Source organism: Drosophila grimshawi, unplaced genomic scaffold (assembly GCF_018153295.1).
Source record: "Drosophila grimshawi isolate 15287-2541.00 unplaced genomic scaffold, ASM1815329v1 contig_1377, whole genome shotgun sequence".
Lineage (NCBI taxonomy): Eukaryota > Metazoa > Arthropoda > Insecta > Diptera > Drosophilidae > Drosophila > Drosophila grimshawi.
The window spans coordinates 3,794,565-3,809,023 of NW_025062900.1; the positions used below are offsets into that span (position 1 = coordinate 3,794,565).

General features: G+C 38.6%; 6 protein-coding genes across 6 annotated transcripts in view; 4 read left to right on the top strand and 2 right to left on the bottom strand.

Moving 5' to 3' along the window:
• The first annotated feature begins 229 nt into the window (after nucleotides 1–229).
• On the top strand, nucleotides 230–1,630 carry LOC6562744 (dolichyl-phosphate beta-glucosyltransferase). Its single transcript, XM_001989157.3, has 4 exons — nucleotides 230–445; nucleotides 514–688; nucleotides 762–1,158; nucleotides 1,257–1,630. The coding sequence occupies exons 1-4, from the start codon at nucleotides 380–382 to the stop codon at nucleotides 1,597–1,599; spliced, it is 981 nt and encodes a 326-aa protein (XP_001989193.1). The 5' UTR covers nucleotides 230–379; the 3' UTR covers nucleotides 1,600–1,630.
• A 1,540-nt stretch (nucleotides 1,631–3,170) lies between these two features.
• LOC116805299 (mitogen-activated protein kinase kinase kinase 7-like) lies at nucleotides 3,171–4,279 on the bottom strand. The gene is made up of 4 exons (XM_032736428.2): nucleotides 3,982–4,279; nucleotides 3,753–3,923; nucleotides 3,543–3,687; nucleotides 3,171–3,484 (listed from the first exon to the last, which is right to left on the bottom strand). Exons 1-4 carry the CDS (start codon nucleotides 4,195–4,197, stop codon nucleotides 3,339–3,341), a joined length of 678 nt encoding a protein of 225 aa, XP_032592319.1. The 5' UTR covers nucleotides 4,198–4,279; the 3' UTR covers nucleotides 3,171–3,338.
• A 1,416-nt stretch (nucleotides 4,280–5,695) lies between these two features.
• Nucleotides 5,696–6,088, top strand: LOC122322424 (dolichyl-phosphate beta-glucosyltransferase-like). The gene is made up of 2 exons (XM_043214432.1): nucleotides 5,696–5,861; nucleotides 5,930–6,088. Exons 1-2 carry the CDS (start codon nucleotides 5,796–5,798, stop codon nucleotides 6,086–6,088), a joined length of 225 nt encoding a protein of 74 aa, XP_043070367.1. The 5' UTR covers nucleotides 5,696–5,795.
• Nucleotides 6,089–6,178: 90 nt separating this feature from the next.
• On the top strand, nucleotides 6,179–6,928 carry LOC122322423 (dolichyl-phosphate beta-glucosyltransferase-like). The gene is made up of 2 exons (XM_043214431.1): nucleotides 6,179–6,478; nucleotides 6,577–6,928. The coding sequence occupies exons 1-2, from the start codon at nucleotides 6,198–6,200 to the stop codon at nucleotides 6,911–6,913; spliced, it is 618 nt and encodes a 205-aa protein (XP_043070366.1). The 5' UTR covers nucleotides 6,179–6,197; the 3' UTR covers nucleotides 6,914–6,928.
• Nucleotides 6,929–9,166: 2,238 nt separating this feature from the next.
• LOC116805298 (mitogen-activated protein kinase kinase kinase 7-like) lies at nucleotides 9,167–14,323 on the bottom strand. Its single transcript, XM_032736427.1, has 6 exons — nucleotides 14,211–14,323; nucleotides 10,274–10,432; nucleotides 9,910–10,212; nucleotides 9,681–9,851; nucleotides 9,471–9,615; nucleotides 9,167–9,412 (listed from the first exon to the last, which is right to left on the bottom strand). The coding sequence occupies exons 2-6, from the start codon at nucleotides 10,364–10,366 to the stop codon at nucleotides 9,267–9,269; spliced, it is 858 nt and encodes a 285-aa protein (XP_032592318.1). The 5' UTR covers nucleotides 10,367–10,432; nucleotides 14,211–14,323; the 3' UTR covers nucleotides 9,167–9,266.
• LOC6561963 (tyrosine-protein kinase Btk29A) overlaps nucleotides 11,136–14,459 on the top strand; it is a 47,371-nt gene continuing 44,047 nt past the window's right edge. The window contains exons 1-2 of the mRNA XM_032736420.1: nucleotides 11,136–11,212; nucleotides 11,345–11,610. Of these exons, the coding sequence (XP_032592311.1) occupies nucleotides 11,362–11,610 (249 nt within the window). The 5' untranslated portion in view covers nucleotides 11,136–11,212; nucleotides 11,345–11,361. The remainder of the gene's footprint in view (nucleotides 11,213–11,344; nucleotides 11,611–14,459) is intronic.

Sequence of the window (14,459 nt, forward strand, 5' to 3'; positions counted from 1 at the left end):
AGAAAGAGCGCAGGCGTAATAAACAGCTGAAAAGTTAAACATTAGCACACCTGTTGTGATAGGTCAGTAAGGTTACACTTAATATTTAATAATAAATACAATTTACTTGTGGTTAATAAATGCACAAAAATCGCAAACAAATTACAATTCAAAATTTAACGTAAGAACCAGTATAAGCGCATTATAAATGCACACTGGCAGCAATTCAGCCATAAACATCGATATTTATAGCGTTAATCGATAGACGCTTGTTGACATCGGACAATTTGTGATCAGCGAAAAGTTCTCACAAAATACGTGGCTTACGCATCGTATTTTCGCGCTAATTCTAAATAGTAATGTTCTTCGCCAGATAGCCGTTAATTTAACAACACACAATATGTTGGCACTGTTGTTGCAATTGTTTTGTTATCTTGTCGCATTCATATTGGCCACCGTGTTGTTGGTATGTAAATGGCACAAAAACCGATAACTCTGCTTCTTATTTATTTTACTCGCAATTCTTGTTTTTAGATGGTGTTGGTTTTGTTATACAAAACAAAACCATATCCAATTATAACACGACACAAGGATGAAAAGTTCTATTTGGATCCGAAAACGATAAAAACAATTGAATTTCCCAGTTTGGATGAACCGCCCACCTTGGAGCTGAGCGTCATTGTGCCGGCCTACAATGAGGAGCAACGACGTGGGTATTATTTTTGTTGTTATTGTTTTTTTGAGTAATGATTAATCACATGATTATGGTGTACTATGTGCAGTGCCTGCCATGCTCGATGAGTGCCTGAGCTTTCTCGATGAGAAGGCCGCCAGAGAAACGGAGTTTAGCTATGAGGTGATCATTGTCAGCGATGGCAGCAGCGATGCCACAGTTTCTGTGGCCCTCAAATATTCCAAGCTGCATGGTGCGGATAAATTTCGTGTGTTGGAGCTTGTCCAGAATCGTGGCAAGGGCGGCGCTGTACGTCTGGGCATGCTCAGTGCCCGTGGCCGGCAATTACTCTTCGCCGATGCCGATGGTGCAACGAAATTTGCCGACTATGATAAACTGGCAGAGGCATTGACCAGTTTGGCGCCCGAATGGCGTCACGATGGCATCGCCATTGGTTCACGTGCTCATCTCGAGGATGAGTCAATTGCAACGCGTAGCTTTTTTCGGTAAATAAGTAAACCGGAATTAATTTGTTTCTATTTGCTCTCCCAGTTGTATTACGATTTATTAAGTAATTTGTATCACTTTTTATTCTATTCCAAAGCACAATTTTAATGCATGGCTTTCATACGCTTGTCTGGATATTTGCGGTGAGATCGGTGCGAGATACACAATGTGGCTTCAAGCTATTTACACGTGCAACCGCACGTAAACTATTCAATAGTTTGCACGTGCAACGTTGGGCCTTTGATGTGGAGCTACTTTATCTGGCTGAACGTCTCCGTCTGCCCATGGTCGAGGTGGCTGTGCGCTGGACAGAGATAGATGGCTCCAAATTGTCGCCATTCTGGTCGTGGCTGCAAATGGGCATTGATCTCTTTATGATTTGGCTGCGTTATTTAATCGGCGCTTGGCGCATAGCTGCCAGTCAGAAGAAGGAGAATTAAAAAAAAATAAAAAAAGAACGTCAGCGACGAATGCGCATTTAATTATTGTTTCCTACAAACTGTAATTGTAAAACTTATTAAACTAAGTGCACAGTATTCTACAAAAAAAAAAATAATTATGCCTTTCTGTTCCTGTTGCTGGAACTGTTTTCTATTCTATTTAAATTTGTATATATTTTGCGCTGCGATCGATAAAATGGGAAGCAACGCTGCAATTGCGATAATTCACAGACGATCTCTCGGCTAAAGTATTAAGAGAGTGAAAGTATTAGTCAAATCGAGATAATCGATTAAAACCACATACGAATACCTCGCGAAATTTCAAAGTTTGAGTTACCAAATTTCAATGGCACATTAAAGATTATTGAAAGGTTGAGGCACGTCCACACCACTCCCACATGAATGTGCTTCGCCACCTGTTGTCAGCTGGTACACTTTACATTTCTCTATTTAAAAAGATTATTTATGAACAAGCAAACATATGTACGATTTACATGATTTTGGATGCTTTATTCCAATTTGTGATATTTTTACAAAAATACACAAAATTATATAATTAATATATATTGTGAGGAGCCATAGAAGCAAGCACTTGTGAGCATGCATATACATATGTGTATGTTTATGATTATAAACATATATACGTATGTATGTTCACGAATGGGCATACGAAATGCCCATGAGCATGTTATATGCGCCCTCACAACAACTGTCCATTCAGGCCGAAATCCGGCCGTGATGCAGTTGCGGTGAATTCGCTCTCTTTCGCCCTCTCCCTTTCTAACGCAGGTGTTCAGCCATTTGAATGTCCATCAGGACATGTGCCGTTAGTGTGTGAGGAGTATTGTGGGAGCAATACTGTGGTCTATACTCACACTGACGGCAGACAATGGCTGGCGCCAGCAAAAGGGCAGTGGAAAATTACCAGAAGATCTCGCCACCGAGGTACAGTCCCGGCAAAAGGTGGCCAGCCACGGCCTATAAAAGGAACGCCGCAGCACAAGGCAGGGGCTGTGCAATTAAACACGAGAGGCTGCGCGCATATACACGCGAGACGGTGAAAACATATACGCGAGACGGTGCGAATATATGTGCGAGTGAAAGTCAAAGTATACCAGTGAAAGTGCAAGGACACGGAGTGTCAAAGGACTCAATAAAAACACAAGGATCACAGGACATCGAGGTCCTGTAAACAGTTGTGAAGCGTATATCCTTGCCACGCCAGAATTGTGGCAACAGGCGATATCCGCAAGAAACCAGGCGAAGCAAACGAGGCTTGGTCTGTGCTGAGCCAGAGAGTGACACGCGAATCCTGACTCACAAGAGTACTAGGGGCGATCCTTGAGGAACAAGGAAACCACTAGTCCTGGTGAGCATCAGGAGTGCTGTACGAAATCTCTGGCGGGCAGACTGAGATCCGGGCTTGCGTAGCTGGCGGGCGGAGTGCCTGGGGCAGATTTTGGCGCACAGGAGCTCGCTTCCAACTGACCAAGGACACCGATGTGTGGCGAGACGACACGGAACGGACAGATTATAAACAAATAAACGCAACAGTGTAATCGCAAATAAAAGAAGTTAATAAAGCAAGTTTTAATATACGAGTATATGCATCGACTGTTTTGTTAATTATTGGAAACGCAATTAATAAATTTGTTGCGCGAACTGAGATCGAACTTAGCTTCGCTAAAACACAACCTAGCAAATAGGTTCGTTACAATATGAAATTATTATTTTTACGCTTATAGCTTTGTCGACTTCAATTCGTCCACAATCTCTTGCATGGATGGTCGCACGTTCGGTTCTTTATCCCAGCACTTCTTTATCAATGTTTGAATGTTCATGGGGCACTCGCTATTAGCCAAATCCGTTAGGGAGGGTCGTAGATCTACACGAATTATTGTCAATTATTATTATCGGACACTATGTGCGGAGATGTAACATACTTTTCATATCAATTTCCATTAAGAGCCCTGCATTTCCTGTTACATCAACATCAGAATAAGGTTCCTTACGCACAAAAACTTCCCACATTGAAATGCCCAGGCTATACACATCGCATTTATCAGAGTATTTGCAGCCATTGAAAACCTGAGCATTGTAAAAAAAAGTTCGGTAATGTGAACTAAACGATAATATAGAGATATTATATTTACCTCGGGTGCCATATATACGGCCGTTCCCCTTTTGTTTGTCATAAATGTTGCCACTTTTCGTACCATGCCAAAATCACAAATTTTCAAATTTTTTTGTTCAGCATCAAGCAACATATTCTGGGGCTTAACATCGCGATGAACTCCTATTTTTGATATTAGATAAGCCAGAGCCTAGAAATAAAGCATGATTCATTAGTGTATATACATATACATATGTATATATAAGTACCTCTGCCGCCTGAGTTAACCAGCGAACGCTATCAGTCAGTTCATATTTTTTATTTTTCTGCTGATGCAATAAATGCCACAGTGATCCACCAGCCATATATTCCATAACTAAGAAGCTTCTATCATTGTGATACGTAGTGCCATATAGTTTGATGATGTTCTTATGATTGGCCTTTGCCAGATTATGAGCCTCGTTTATAATGTCAATATCTGACATGATGTTCCCTATTATTGCTTTAATAGCTACTTTATTGCCTTTATATGTGCCCTCCCAGACTTCTCCAAAGCTAATTATTCCAATTTTCTAAAAAAAAATGGTATGTGTTTTATATAAAATTAGTCATCCCTACATTTAAACTACTCACTCTTTTAAGGATAAGATCTCCATAATTGATTGACTCCATTTCGCTTTGAAATTCAGAGGTAGACTGAGACTGTATATTGCACATATATATGTATACACCAGAACTCGTATGATAAGATAAGATAAGCACGTATACACTGAAAAAAAAATATTTTTAATTAATTTTTTATTTTATGATGCCTTCCAAAATTATATTTTGTGTTCGTCCGCCTAATTTGAAAACAAAAAATGATGAAAAAACACAAAAATCAGCTTCACATTTCTGTATACATTCTTTTGTCTGTGAAGAATCAAACCAATCACCGATTGTTTCAGTACTTGCAATCTTTTATAAACAAATAAATATGGCTATAAACAGATATATACCCTCCGCGAAATTCGATTAACGCCACTGGATTTTTTGCATTATAAAATTGAAAATAAAATTTGAAAACTTTTTTTTGCTCCACAAAAGGTAAGTGTTTTGAATATACGTCACATAAAAAATGAATTAAAAAGAACATTAACATAAAATTTGAACTAGGGAAATTCGATAAAAGGCAATGATAATAATAATAATTTAATATGTAGAAATGACATGAAAATAACATTTTAATAATGTGTTCAGCTTCCACATTGGTTTATAACTACAAAATTCGACTAAAAAATTCGAATCAACTACTTTTTACAACTCAGATAGTCGGATTTTAGACCGTTCCTTAACGACAGCCTTCGTAGCTGCTCAACTGTCGATTACCAACTTAAACTTTAATCGGAAAACAACTGTTGACATGTTGGTCAAGCACAAGCAAAATGCATCGTAGCTCACATGGTAGTATCAAATCGTCGCTATCTTTGCGCTCCAGCGGCAAATCCTTTCAGGTCAAATTGGACAAAATGTCCGAGCATCTGTATGACATAGTCAAAAGTGGCTCAATGGTGAAACAGGCCCAAAACAAGAAGCGATTCACCCCAGTCAACTATAAACATCGCTGGTTCGAGCTGACAAAGCGAACGATCTGCTATTACGATGTGGAGAACGTGGAGGTGAGTCAATATTCCAATAAAATAAATAATAATAATAAATAAACAATTCCCCAACAATTCACGTAATAAACATCTGAAAAGTTAAGCATTAGCACACCTGTTGTGATAGGTCAGTAAGGTTACACTAAATATTTAATAATAAATACAATTACTTGTGGTTAATAAATGCACAAAAATTGCAAACAAATTACAATGCAAAATTTAACGTAAGAACCGGTATAAGCGCATTATAAATGCACACTGGCAGCAATTCAGCCATAAACATCGATATTTATAGCGTTAATCGATTGGCGCTTGCTGACATCGGACAATTTGTAATGAGCGAAAAGTTTTCACAAAATACGTGGCTTACGCATCGTATTTTCGCGCTAATTCTAAATAGTAATGTACTTCGCCAAATAGCCGTTAATTTAACAACACACAATATGTTGGCACTGTTGTTGCAATTGTTTTGTTATCTTGTCGCATTCATATTGGCCACCGTGTTGTTGGTATGTAAATGGCACAAAAACCGATAACTCTGCTTCTTATTTATTTTACTCGCAATTCTTGTTTTTAGATGGTGTTGGTTTTGTTATACAAAACAAAACCATATCCAATTATAACACGACACAAGGATGAAAAGTTCTATTTGGATCCGAAAACGATAAAAACAATTGAATTTCCTAGTTTGGATGAACCGCCCACCTTGGAGCTGAGCGTCATTGTGCCGACCTAGAATGAAGAGCAACGACGTGGGTATTATTTTTGTTGTTATTGTTTTTTTGAGTAATGATTAATCACATGATTATTGTGTAATATATGGCAGCAGCGATGCCACAGTTTCTATGGCCCTCAAATATTCCAAGCTGCATGGTGCGGATAAATTTCGTGTGTTGGAGCTTGTCCAGAATCGTGGCAAGGGCGGCGCTGTACGTCTGGGCATGCTCAGTGCCCGTGGCCGGCAATTACTCTTCGCCGATGCCGATGGTGCAACGAAATTTGCCGTCTATGATAAACTGGCAGAGACATTGACCAGTGTGGCGCCCGAATGGCGTCACGATGGCATCGCCATTGGTTCACGTGCTCATCTCGAGAATGAGTCAATTGCAAGGCGTAGCTTTTTTCGGTAAGTAAGTAAACCGGAATTAATTTGTTTCTATTTGCTCTCCCAGTTGTATTACGATTTATTAAGTAATTTTTATCACTTTTTATTCTATTCCAAAGCACAATTTTAATGCATGGCTTTCATACGCTTGTCTGGATATTTGCGGTGAGATCGGTGCGAGATACACAATGTGGCTTCAAGCTATTTACACGTGCAACCGCACGTAAACTATTCAATAGTTTGCACGTGCAACGTTGGGCCTTTGATGTGGAGCTGCTTTATCTGGCTGAACGTCTCCGTCTGCCCATGGTCGAGGTGGCTGTGCGCTGGACAGAGATAGACGGCTCCAAATTGTCGCCATTCTGGTCGTGGTTGCAAATGGGCATTGATCTCTTTATGATTTGGCTGCGTTATTTAATCGGCGCTTGGCGCTTATCTGCCAGTCAGAAGAATTAAAAAAAACGTCAGCGACGAATGCGCATTTAATTATTGTTTCCTACAAACTATAATTGTAAAACTTATTAAACTAAGTGCAGAGTATTCTAAAAAAAAAAAAAAACAAATTATTCCTTTCTGTTTCTAGAACTGTTTTCTATTCGATATAAATTTGTATATATTTTGCGCTGCGATCAATAAAATGGGAATCAACGCTGCAATTCGAAAAATGAGGCGGTCGCTCGATATCAATACAGTCGACACGATAGCAAATCGATAGCCGTTTTAAAGTTAAGTCGCGTCGGCGCGTTAGCAACTCGCAACACCCAGAACACCGCATTTATATTTAATAATACATATTGAGCAGTAAGCAATTTTAAGTGCTTATAAACAAGTGGACCATTCGTGTCCAGTCAAAGAGTGCCGGCTGCACTTGCTGCTCCTGCTGCTGTTCCCGCAATTAGCAAACGTCTAGCCGCCTGTTGCGTCTCTGTGTGTGTGTGTGTGTGTTGGAAAGTTCTCATGCATATGCATGTGTGTGTGTGTTGTGTGCTTGTCACAGCTGAGCCAAGCGGAATTGTTTATTAAGTTTTTTTTTCGATTTTGAGCGCCTCTGCCTTAGCCAAGCAGTGTCCAAATGCTTTACAAGCCGGTCGCGTCGCTTATTCTTTTTCATTGTTTTCGTTGCAAACGAAAGTGATTTGTTGTTATTATTTTCGGTTCGGTGGTTTGTTGCTGCAATCCACGGCACTTGTGGTAAGTTTGGCACATTTATCGAACTCGCTATCTCTCTCTCTTGTTGGAGCTTGAATTGCGATTGGTGCTTTCAAATGGATTGCATTTGCTCTTGGCTTCGATTTGTGTTTGATCAGCACATTTGAATTTTACATATGAAAACTGTAGAAATTACAGTTCAAATCAGACACACATCTAAATTTACTCCCCACTCTTCTCCCCCTCCCTTTAACACATTTCAATAAGAACCAATCAGATCATATGTTGTCACACTACCTTCGAGCCGTTTGTTTTTTGTTCTCTTTTGTCATTTTCTTTTATGCTTCTTTGAAGCTGCAAACTCGTTTTGATTTTTGATTAAAATTCTTTCAAAGGTCGCCGTGAAACGCCAACGCATTCCACGCCCCCATCGTAAATGGGATAAAATAAAAACTTGCAACAATAAACAGAAAGCAAAATAGCATTTTTCTAAATATAACAAAAAAGAACAAGAATAAGGGTAAAAAAAAAAATATTAATAAGTAAGCAGAATGAAAACTAAATGCAGACATTTGCGTGGCCAAATTTGAAGTCGTCGCTTGAAACTAAATTTTTTCTGCTGTGTTTCTTTCTTACTATATATATATATATATATATATATATATACCGTGACCATGGACACGCCTCGCCTCTTGTCTGTTGCTCCATGTCCAGCCAGAGAGGCAGTCTCTGCCTGTCTCCTCCAGCCCCAGGCGAAAGATTTATGTATACGCCGTTGCTGCGATCCTTTTGCGGTGTTTATTTTATTATGACCTGCAGTTTTGACTGCATCAACAGCGGGTGTACACTACAGAAACTAAGGCTAAAATATGGCAAAACCAATCGAGACTTTAAATGGCAATTTATTTTCTAATGGACTGATTAAAGGAAATAGTGAATCAAATGCACTTAAATGATATAAGTCATTATTGAAATAACTATTTTTACTTTTGATCTATTGAGACGCATACAAGCTTAAAAATTAATTAATTAATTTGAATTGCACAGGGTGTTTTTGAGTCGAGCATTGCATGAATTACACAGTTCTTGCTGGCAAATGTGTGCTGGCCTCTCAACGCTCTGCTTGATTAAAGTGCGTCGCATAAACGATGCAGACGAGTGCTATCGACAGAGGAGAAGTGGAGTGGTGGGCGCTGGCTTAGCAGTTATTGTTGTTGTTGTGCATTTGTTGCTCTTATTTGTTGATTTCCATGCGCATCCGCATGCGGCTTTCTGCTGCTGTTCAAGTGCGATAATTCACAGACGATCTCTCGGCTTAAAGTATTAAGAGAGTGAAAGTATTAGTCAAATCGAGATAATCGATTAAAACCACATAAGAATACCTCGCAAAATTTCAAAGTTTGAGTTACCAAATTTCAATGGCACATTAAAGATTATTCATATTCACATGAATGTGCTTCGCCACCTGTTGTCAGCTGGTATACTTTACATTTCTCTATTTAAAAAGATTATTTATTATTATTTATTATATATTATTATTTATGAACAAGCAGACATGTGTACGATTTATATGATTTTGGATGCTTTATTCCAATTTGTGATATTTTTACAAAAATACACAAAATTATATAATGAATATATAAAATTATTATTTTTACGCTTATAGCTTTGTCGACTTCAATTCGTCCACAATCTCTTGCATGGATGGTCGCACGTTCGGTTCTTTATCCCAGCACTTCTTTATCAATGTTTGAATGTTCATGGGGCACTCGCTTTTAGCCAAATCCGTTAGGGAGGGTCGTAGATCTACACGAATTATTGTCAATTATTATTATCGGACACTATGTGCGGAGATGTAACATACTTTTCATATCAATTTCTATTAAGAGATCTGCATTTCCTGTTACATCAACACCAGAATAAGGTACTTTACGCACAAAAACTTCCCACATTGAAATGCCCAGGCTATACACATCGCATTTATCAGAGTATTTGCAGCCATTGAAAACCTGAGCATTGTAAAAAAAAGTTCGGTAATGTGAACTAAACGATAATATAGAGATATTATATTTACCTCGGGTGCCATATATACGGCCGTTCCCCTTTTGTTTGTCATAAATGTTGCCACTTTTCGTACCATGCCAAAATCACAAATTTTCAAATTTTTTTGTTCAGCATCAAGCAACATATTCTGGGGCTTAACATCGCGATGAACTCCTATTTCTGATATCAGATAAGCCAGAGCCTAGAAATAAAGCATGATTCATTAGTGTATATACATATACATATGTATATATAAGTACCTCTGCCGCCTGAGTTAACCAGCGAACGCTATCAGTCAGTTCATATTTTTTATTTTTCTGCTGATGCAATAAATGCCACAGTGATCCACCAGCCATATATTCCATAACTAAGAAGCTTCTATCATTGTGATACGTAGTGCCATATAGTTTGATGATGTTCTTATGATTGGCCTTTGCCAGATTATGAGCCTCGTTTACAATTGCAATATTTGTCTGGATGTCCCCTATTATTGCTTTAACAGCTACTTTATTGCCTTTATACGTGGCCTCCCAGACTTCTCCAAAGCTCCCTTTTCCAAGTTCCTAAAAAAAAATGGTATGTGTTTTATATAAAATTAGTGATCCCTACATTTAAACTACTCACTCTTTTAAGGATAAGATCTCCATAATTGATTGACTCCATTTCGCTTTGAAATTCAAACGCAGACTGAGACTGTTGGTGGCAAATGCCAAACATTTATTGCAAATGTACACAGAACTCATGCAAGATAAGCACGTATGCGTATGCACGTATGCAATTACACTGAAAAAAAATATTTTTAATTAATTTTTTATTTTATGATGCCTTCCAAAATTATATTTTGTGTTCGTCCGCCTAATTTGAAAACAAAAAATGATGAAAAAACACAAAAATCAGCTTCACATTTCTGTATACATTCTTTTGTCTGTGAAGAATCAAACCAATCACCGATTGTTTCAGTACTTGCAATCTTTAATAAACAAATAAATATGGCTATAAATAGATATATACCCTCCGCGAAATTCGATTAACGCCACTGGATTTTTTGCATTATACAATTTTTTTTGCTCCACAAAAGTTAGGTGTTTTGAATGTACGTCAAATAAAAAAGGAATTAAAGGAACATTAACATAAAATTTGAACTAGAGAAATTCGATTAAAGGCAATCCTAATAATAATAATTGCTCAAGCACAATCAGCCTGCAGAGCTAACTGTTAATTAGCAGCAATCATAGTGGAACTGGCTTATGCCCAAGATCCCCCGAACGTAGTCCAGTTTCCAACTCTGTTCGCCTGGTCGGCTGGCTAACTAATTGACCATTTAATCGCTTGATTTGCAATTCTTTTGTTGAGCCTCTGTCTCTCTCTCTCTCTCTCTCTCTCTCTCTTCCTCGCTCTCTCTCACTCTCTCTGCCTGTCATTCTTTACTGATTTGTGATTGATGCGTCAATGCTTGTTGTACACCCACAGCAATTAGTCGGCTATTCGATTCGGCGACGGTCAATGGCATAAGATTCGCACACCCACAACGCTCTAGACTGATTTATGGATCGAGGCGTTGTCGTATGTTGTAATCCAACAATATTTGGCCATAACATTAACATAATTTTATGGTATACTAAAAGTAAACACTCTCTCTCTCTCTCTCTCTCTCTCTCTCTCTCTCTCGCTCTCTCTCTCTGTATCTCTTTGCAGGCGATCTCTCTCTCGCAATGTTGAGCAGCAAAATGCATCGTAGCTCACATGGTAGCATCAAATCGTCGTTATCTCTGCGCTCCAGCGGCAAATCCTTTCAGGTCAAATTGGACAAAATGTCCGAGCATCTGTATGACATAGTCAAAAGTGGCTCAATGGTGAAACGGGCCCAAAACAAGAAGCGATTCACCCCAGTCAACTATAAACATCGCTGGTTCGAGCTGACAAAGCGAACGATCTGCTATTACGATGTGGAGAACGTGGAGGTGAGTCAATATTCCAGTAAAATAAATAAGTAAACATATGTACTTATAGCATTAACTAAATAAGACAATGGAATACAACAACATACATATGATTGCAACTAGCTAGAGATCGATAGGAATTGTAACTAACATGTATATATATGTATATATATATATATATATATATATATATATATATATATGTTGAGCATTTTAAAATTCATTTTTAATCAATTTTATTTACCAACTAACAACTGCAACTGATAATAATCCACTCGTTTCGCAAGATGTTGCTCTGTGTGATTAGCTTATTACAATCACATTCTGAGTTTCGTGTGATTGACAAAGCTGATTTGAACAGCTGGTCGTCTTTTTATTTCATTCTTCTTTGCAAAATGATTAGTAAAACAAATTAATTTAAATACAACACATTAAAAAGGATATAATTTCTATTTTATTTTCAGATTAAAATTGCTATAAATTATAAAAAAAATAAAATATTGAATAAGAATTGTGTCGAAGGCAACAAATAAATTTATTATTACTATTTTTAATTAGAAGCGCAGCTCTCTCAATATAAAAATCTGTAATAATTCATGACATTTAATAAGAAATACTTTTGTTTTACTTTAATTTCTACAATACTCTCTCTCAGTCCGTTTTAATTTCTTCCTTTTGCGCTGTATTTTTTGTCAGTTCAGCTTAGTTAAGACGAAGACAAAGGCTGCTGTGGGTGCTGTGGAATTGGGCTGGTATTCTGTAGTGTGGTGTGGTGGGGTATTCATCTGACTGGCCATTATTCATGTTTAAGTGGGTGTCTCGGCTTGTTGTCATGGTATCGTCATTTATTGCGTCGTTAATGCAGCACCTAACGCAACGAACTGGAGTTAGGACTAACGCTAGGCTAGGGTCAGAGGTTAGCAAGACCGGTTAGGGGGTGTGATTGTGCCTGTGAATGGGAGCACAGCTGCCCGAGAGGCTTTCGTTTCAAAACAAACGGCCAACAATCGTCATTCGGCATTCGGCATTCGGCATTCGTCGTGTGTCGACACATCCTTCCAGTCTCCCGAAGACCTCTGTGGTTGGACATAGAAAAACACACCCTGCCGCAACAGCAGCAGCTGTTTTTCGCTTTCCAGCGCCGGCAAAACACATAGAGAGATTGTGAGAGTGAGTGTGAGAGACGCACCCCCGTATTTTGTATTTTCCTTATTATTATTATTATTTTTTTTTTGTAGAGTTATGCTATCCTGCGCTCTCCCCTTTATCATTTCCAATTGGAAATCGCACGTATCCAGCTTAAACGAAGTTCACTAACCGACTCGAGTTTCGAACGTTGCCTCGTCGGGTGTGGACGTTGTTTCTGTGTGTGTTTCTTTCCGTTACCGATTCGATTTTCCCATTTTCGTCATTTAACTCGCAAAAACCAAAAAAATAACACAAATATACAAAAATGAATACATTGCCTAAAACTATTTCGGGCACTTACTTAATATGCATTGCATTTTTGCATTTCCGCGCAATTTTGGCGTTATAGTTTAACACGCGCCCGGCATTCGTGCCACCCTTGAAAATTTTGTGAACGTGTGCTTTTTCGGCAAAAGTTCCAAACAACCCTTAGTCGCACAGATAGATTATATATGTATATATATATATATATATTTATACATACATTTGTATATATTTGTAATTTCCAATAAATGCTTTAAAAATTGTGTACGTGCCCCTAACACACATATACATGGTATATATATATATATATATATATATCGTTTATCGCAACAGCATCCAAATCCAAATAGAGTGTCGACAAATATATATCTCTCGTAAAATATCACGTGAACCCCACCCAGAAAAAATTGTAGGAAAAACGGCAAAGTTTTTCAAGTGTAGCCAGTGTTTTTGTCCTGCTGTCTAGCTATCCCCCTCTACGCCCGCTCGTTCTCTCTCGCTCTCTCGGGCTGTCTCTCTCGGTTTTGATTGCCGCACCCCGTTGGGGGCGCCAGAAACTTAAAAGGATTATCTCAGCGCCTATCGGCCCTTAGAAGGTAAGCAGCATACAATCCTTAACTGTAGTTTTTTAATTGATTTAGTTGATGTTTTACTTGAGCAACAAGCACACTAATAAAATGCGTTGCTCGATCGTCTCTTATATCCCAGCAAATGGGGTATTTCTCAATCTAAAGTCCCTTTAGCTCTTACTTTATCATTCATTGACGCATTCATTCATTCAGCTGGCAACCCTTCAGTGCTGCTGCTTTTATTGTTGCTGTGTCTTTTTTCCGCTTCAACTGCTGCTTTTGCCCGGAGTTTGAGGTTCGATGAACTTGTGTGTGGCAAATGCTCAATTAATTGATTGGCACGCCTTTTGTCTAGTAGCAGTTGATGTGCCGGATGCTGCTCCTACTCCTGTTCCTACCTACTCCTGCTGCCATATTGTGTCTGGCTGTCTCTCAGCTGCATCATGTCTGTATAGGGGTCAGTTGCTGCTAATTAATGCCCTCGACTCAGTTCAGTTTTGCAGCTACTTGAGCCATTTTTGCACTAAGCTCTTGCTGGGTGTCACTAACCTTGTCATAAAGAGCGAGCAAAAAAAAGAGTCTTCACTCGACAGGATTTACCTGGCAAATGCCACGAATCGGCTAGACTAGCTGCTATGCTAATTGAGCCTGCATTTTGCTTTGTAAACACTTTGCGCCTTCCTTCTCAACCGTACCGTACCCAGAACAGTACCGAACTGAGAACCCATTGGTTCTGCCCTGCACTCTAATACATTTCGCAATTAAATAAATAACAATTTTTATATGGATACACGAGCAACACATGTTAAGACCAGCAATAACACAGCACACCGTACTTTGAATACACTT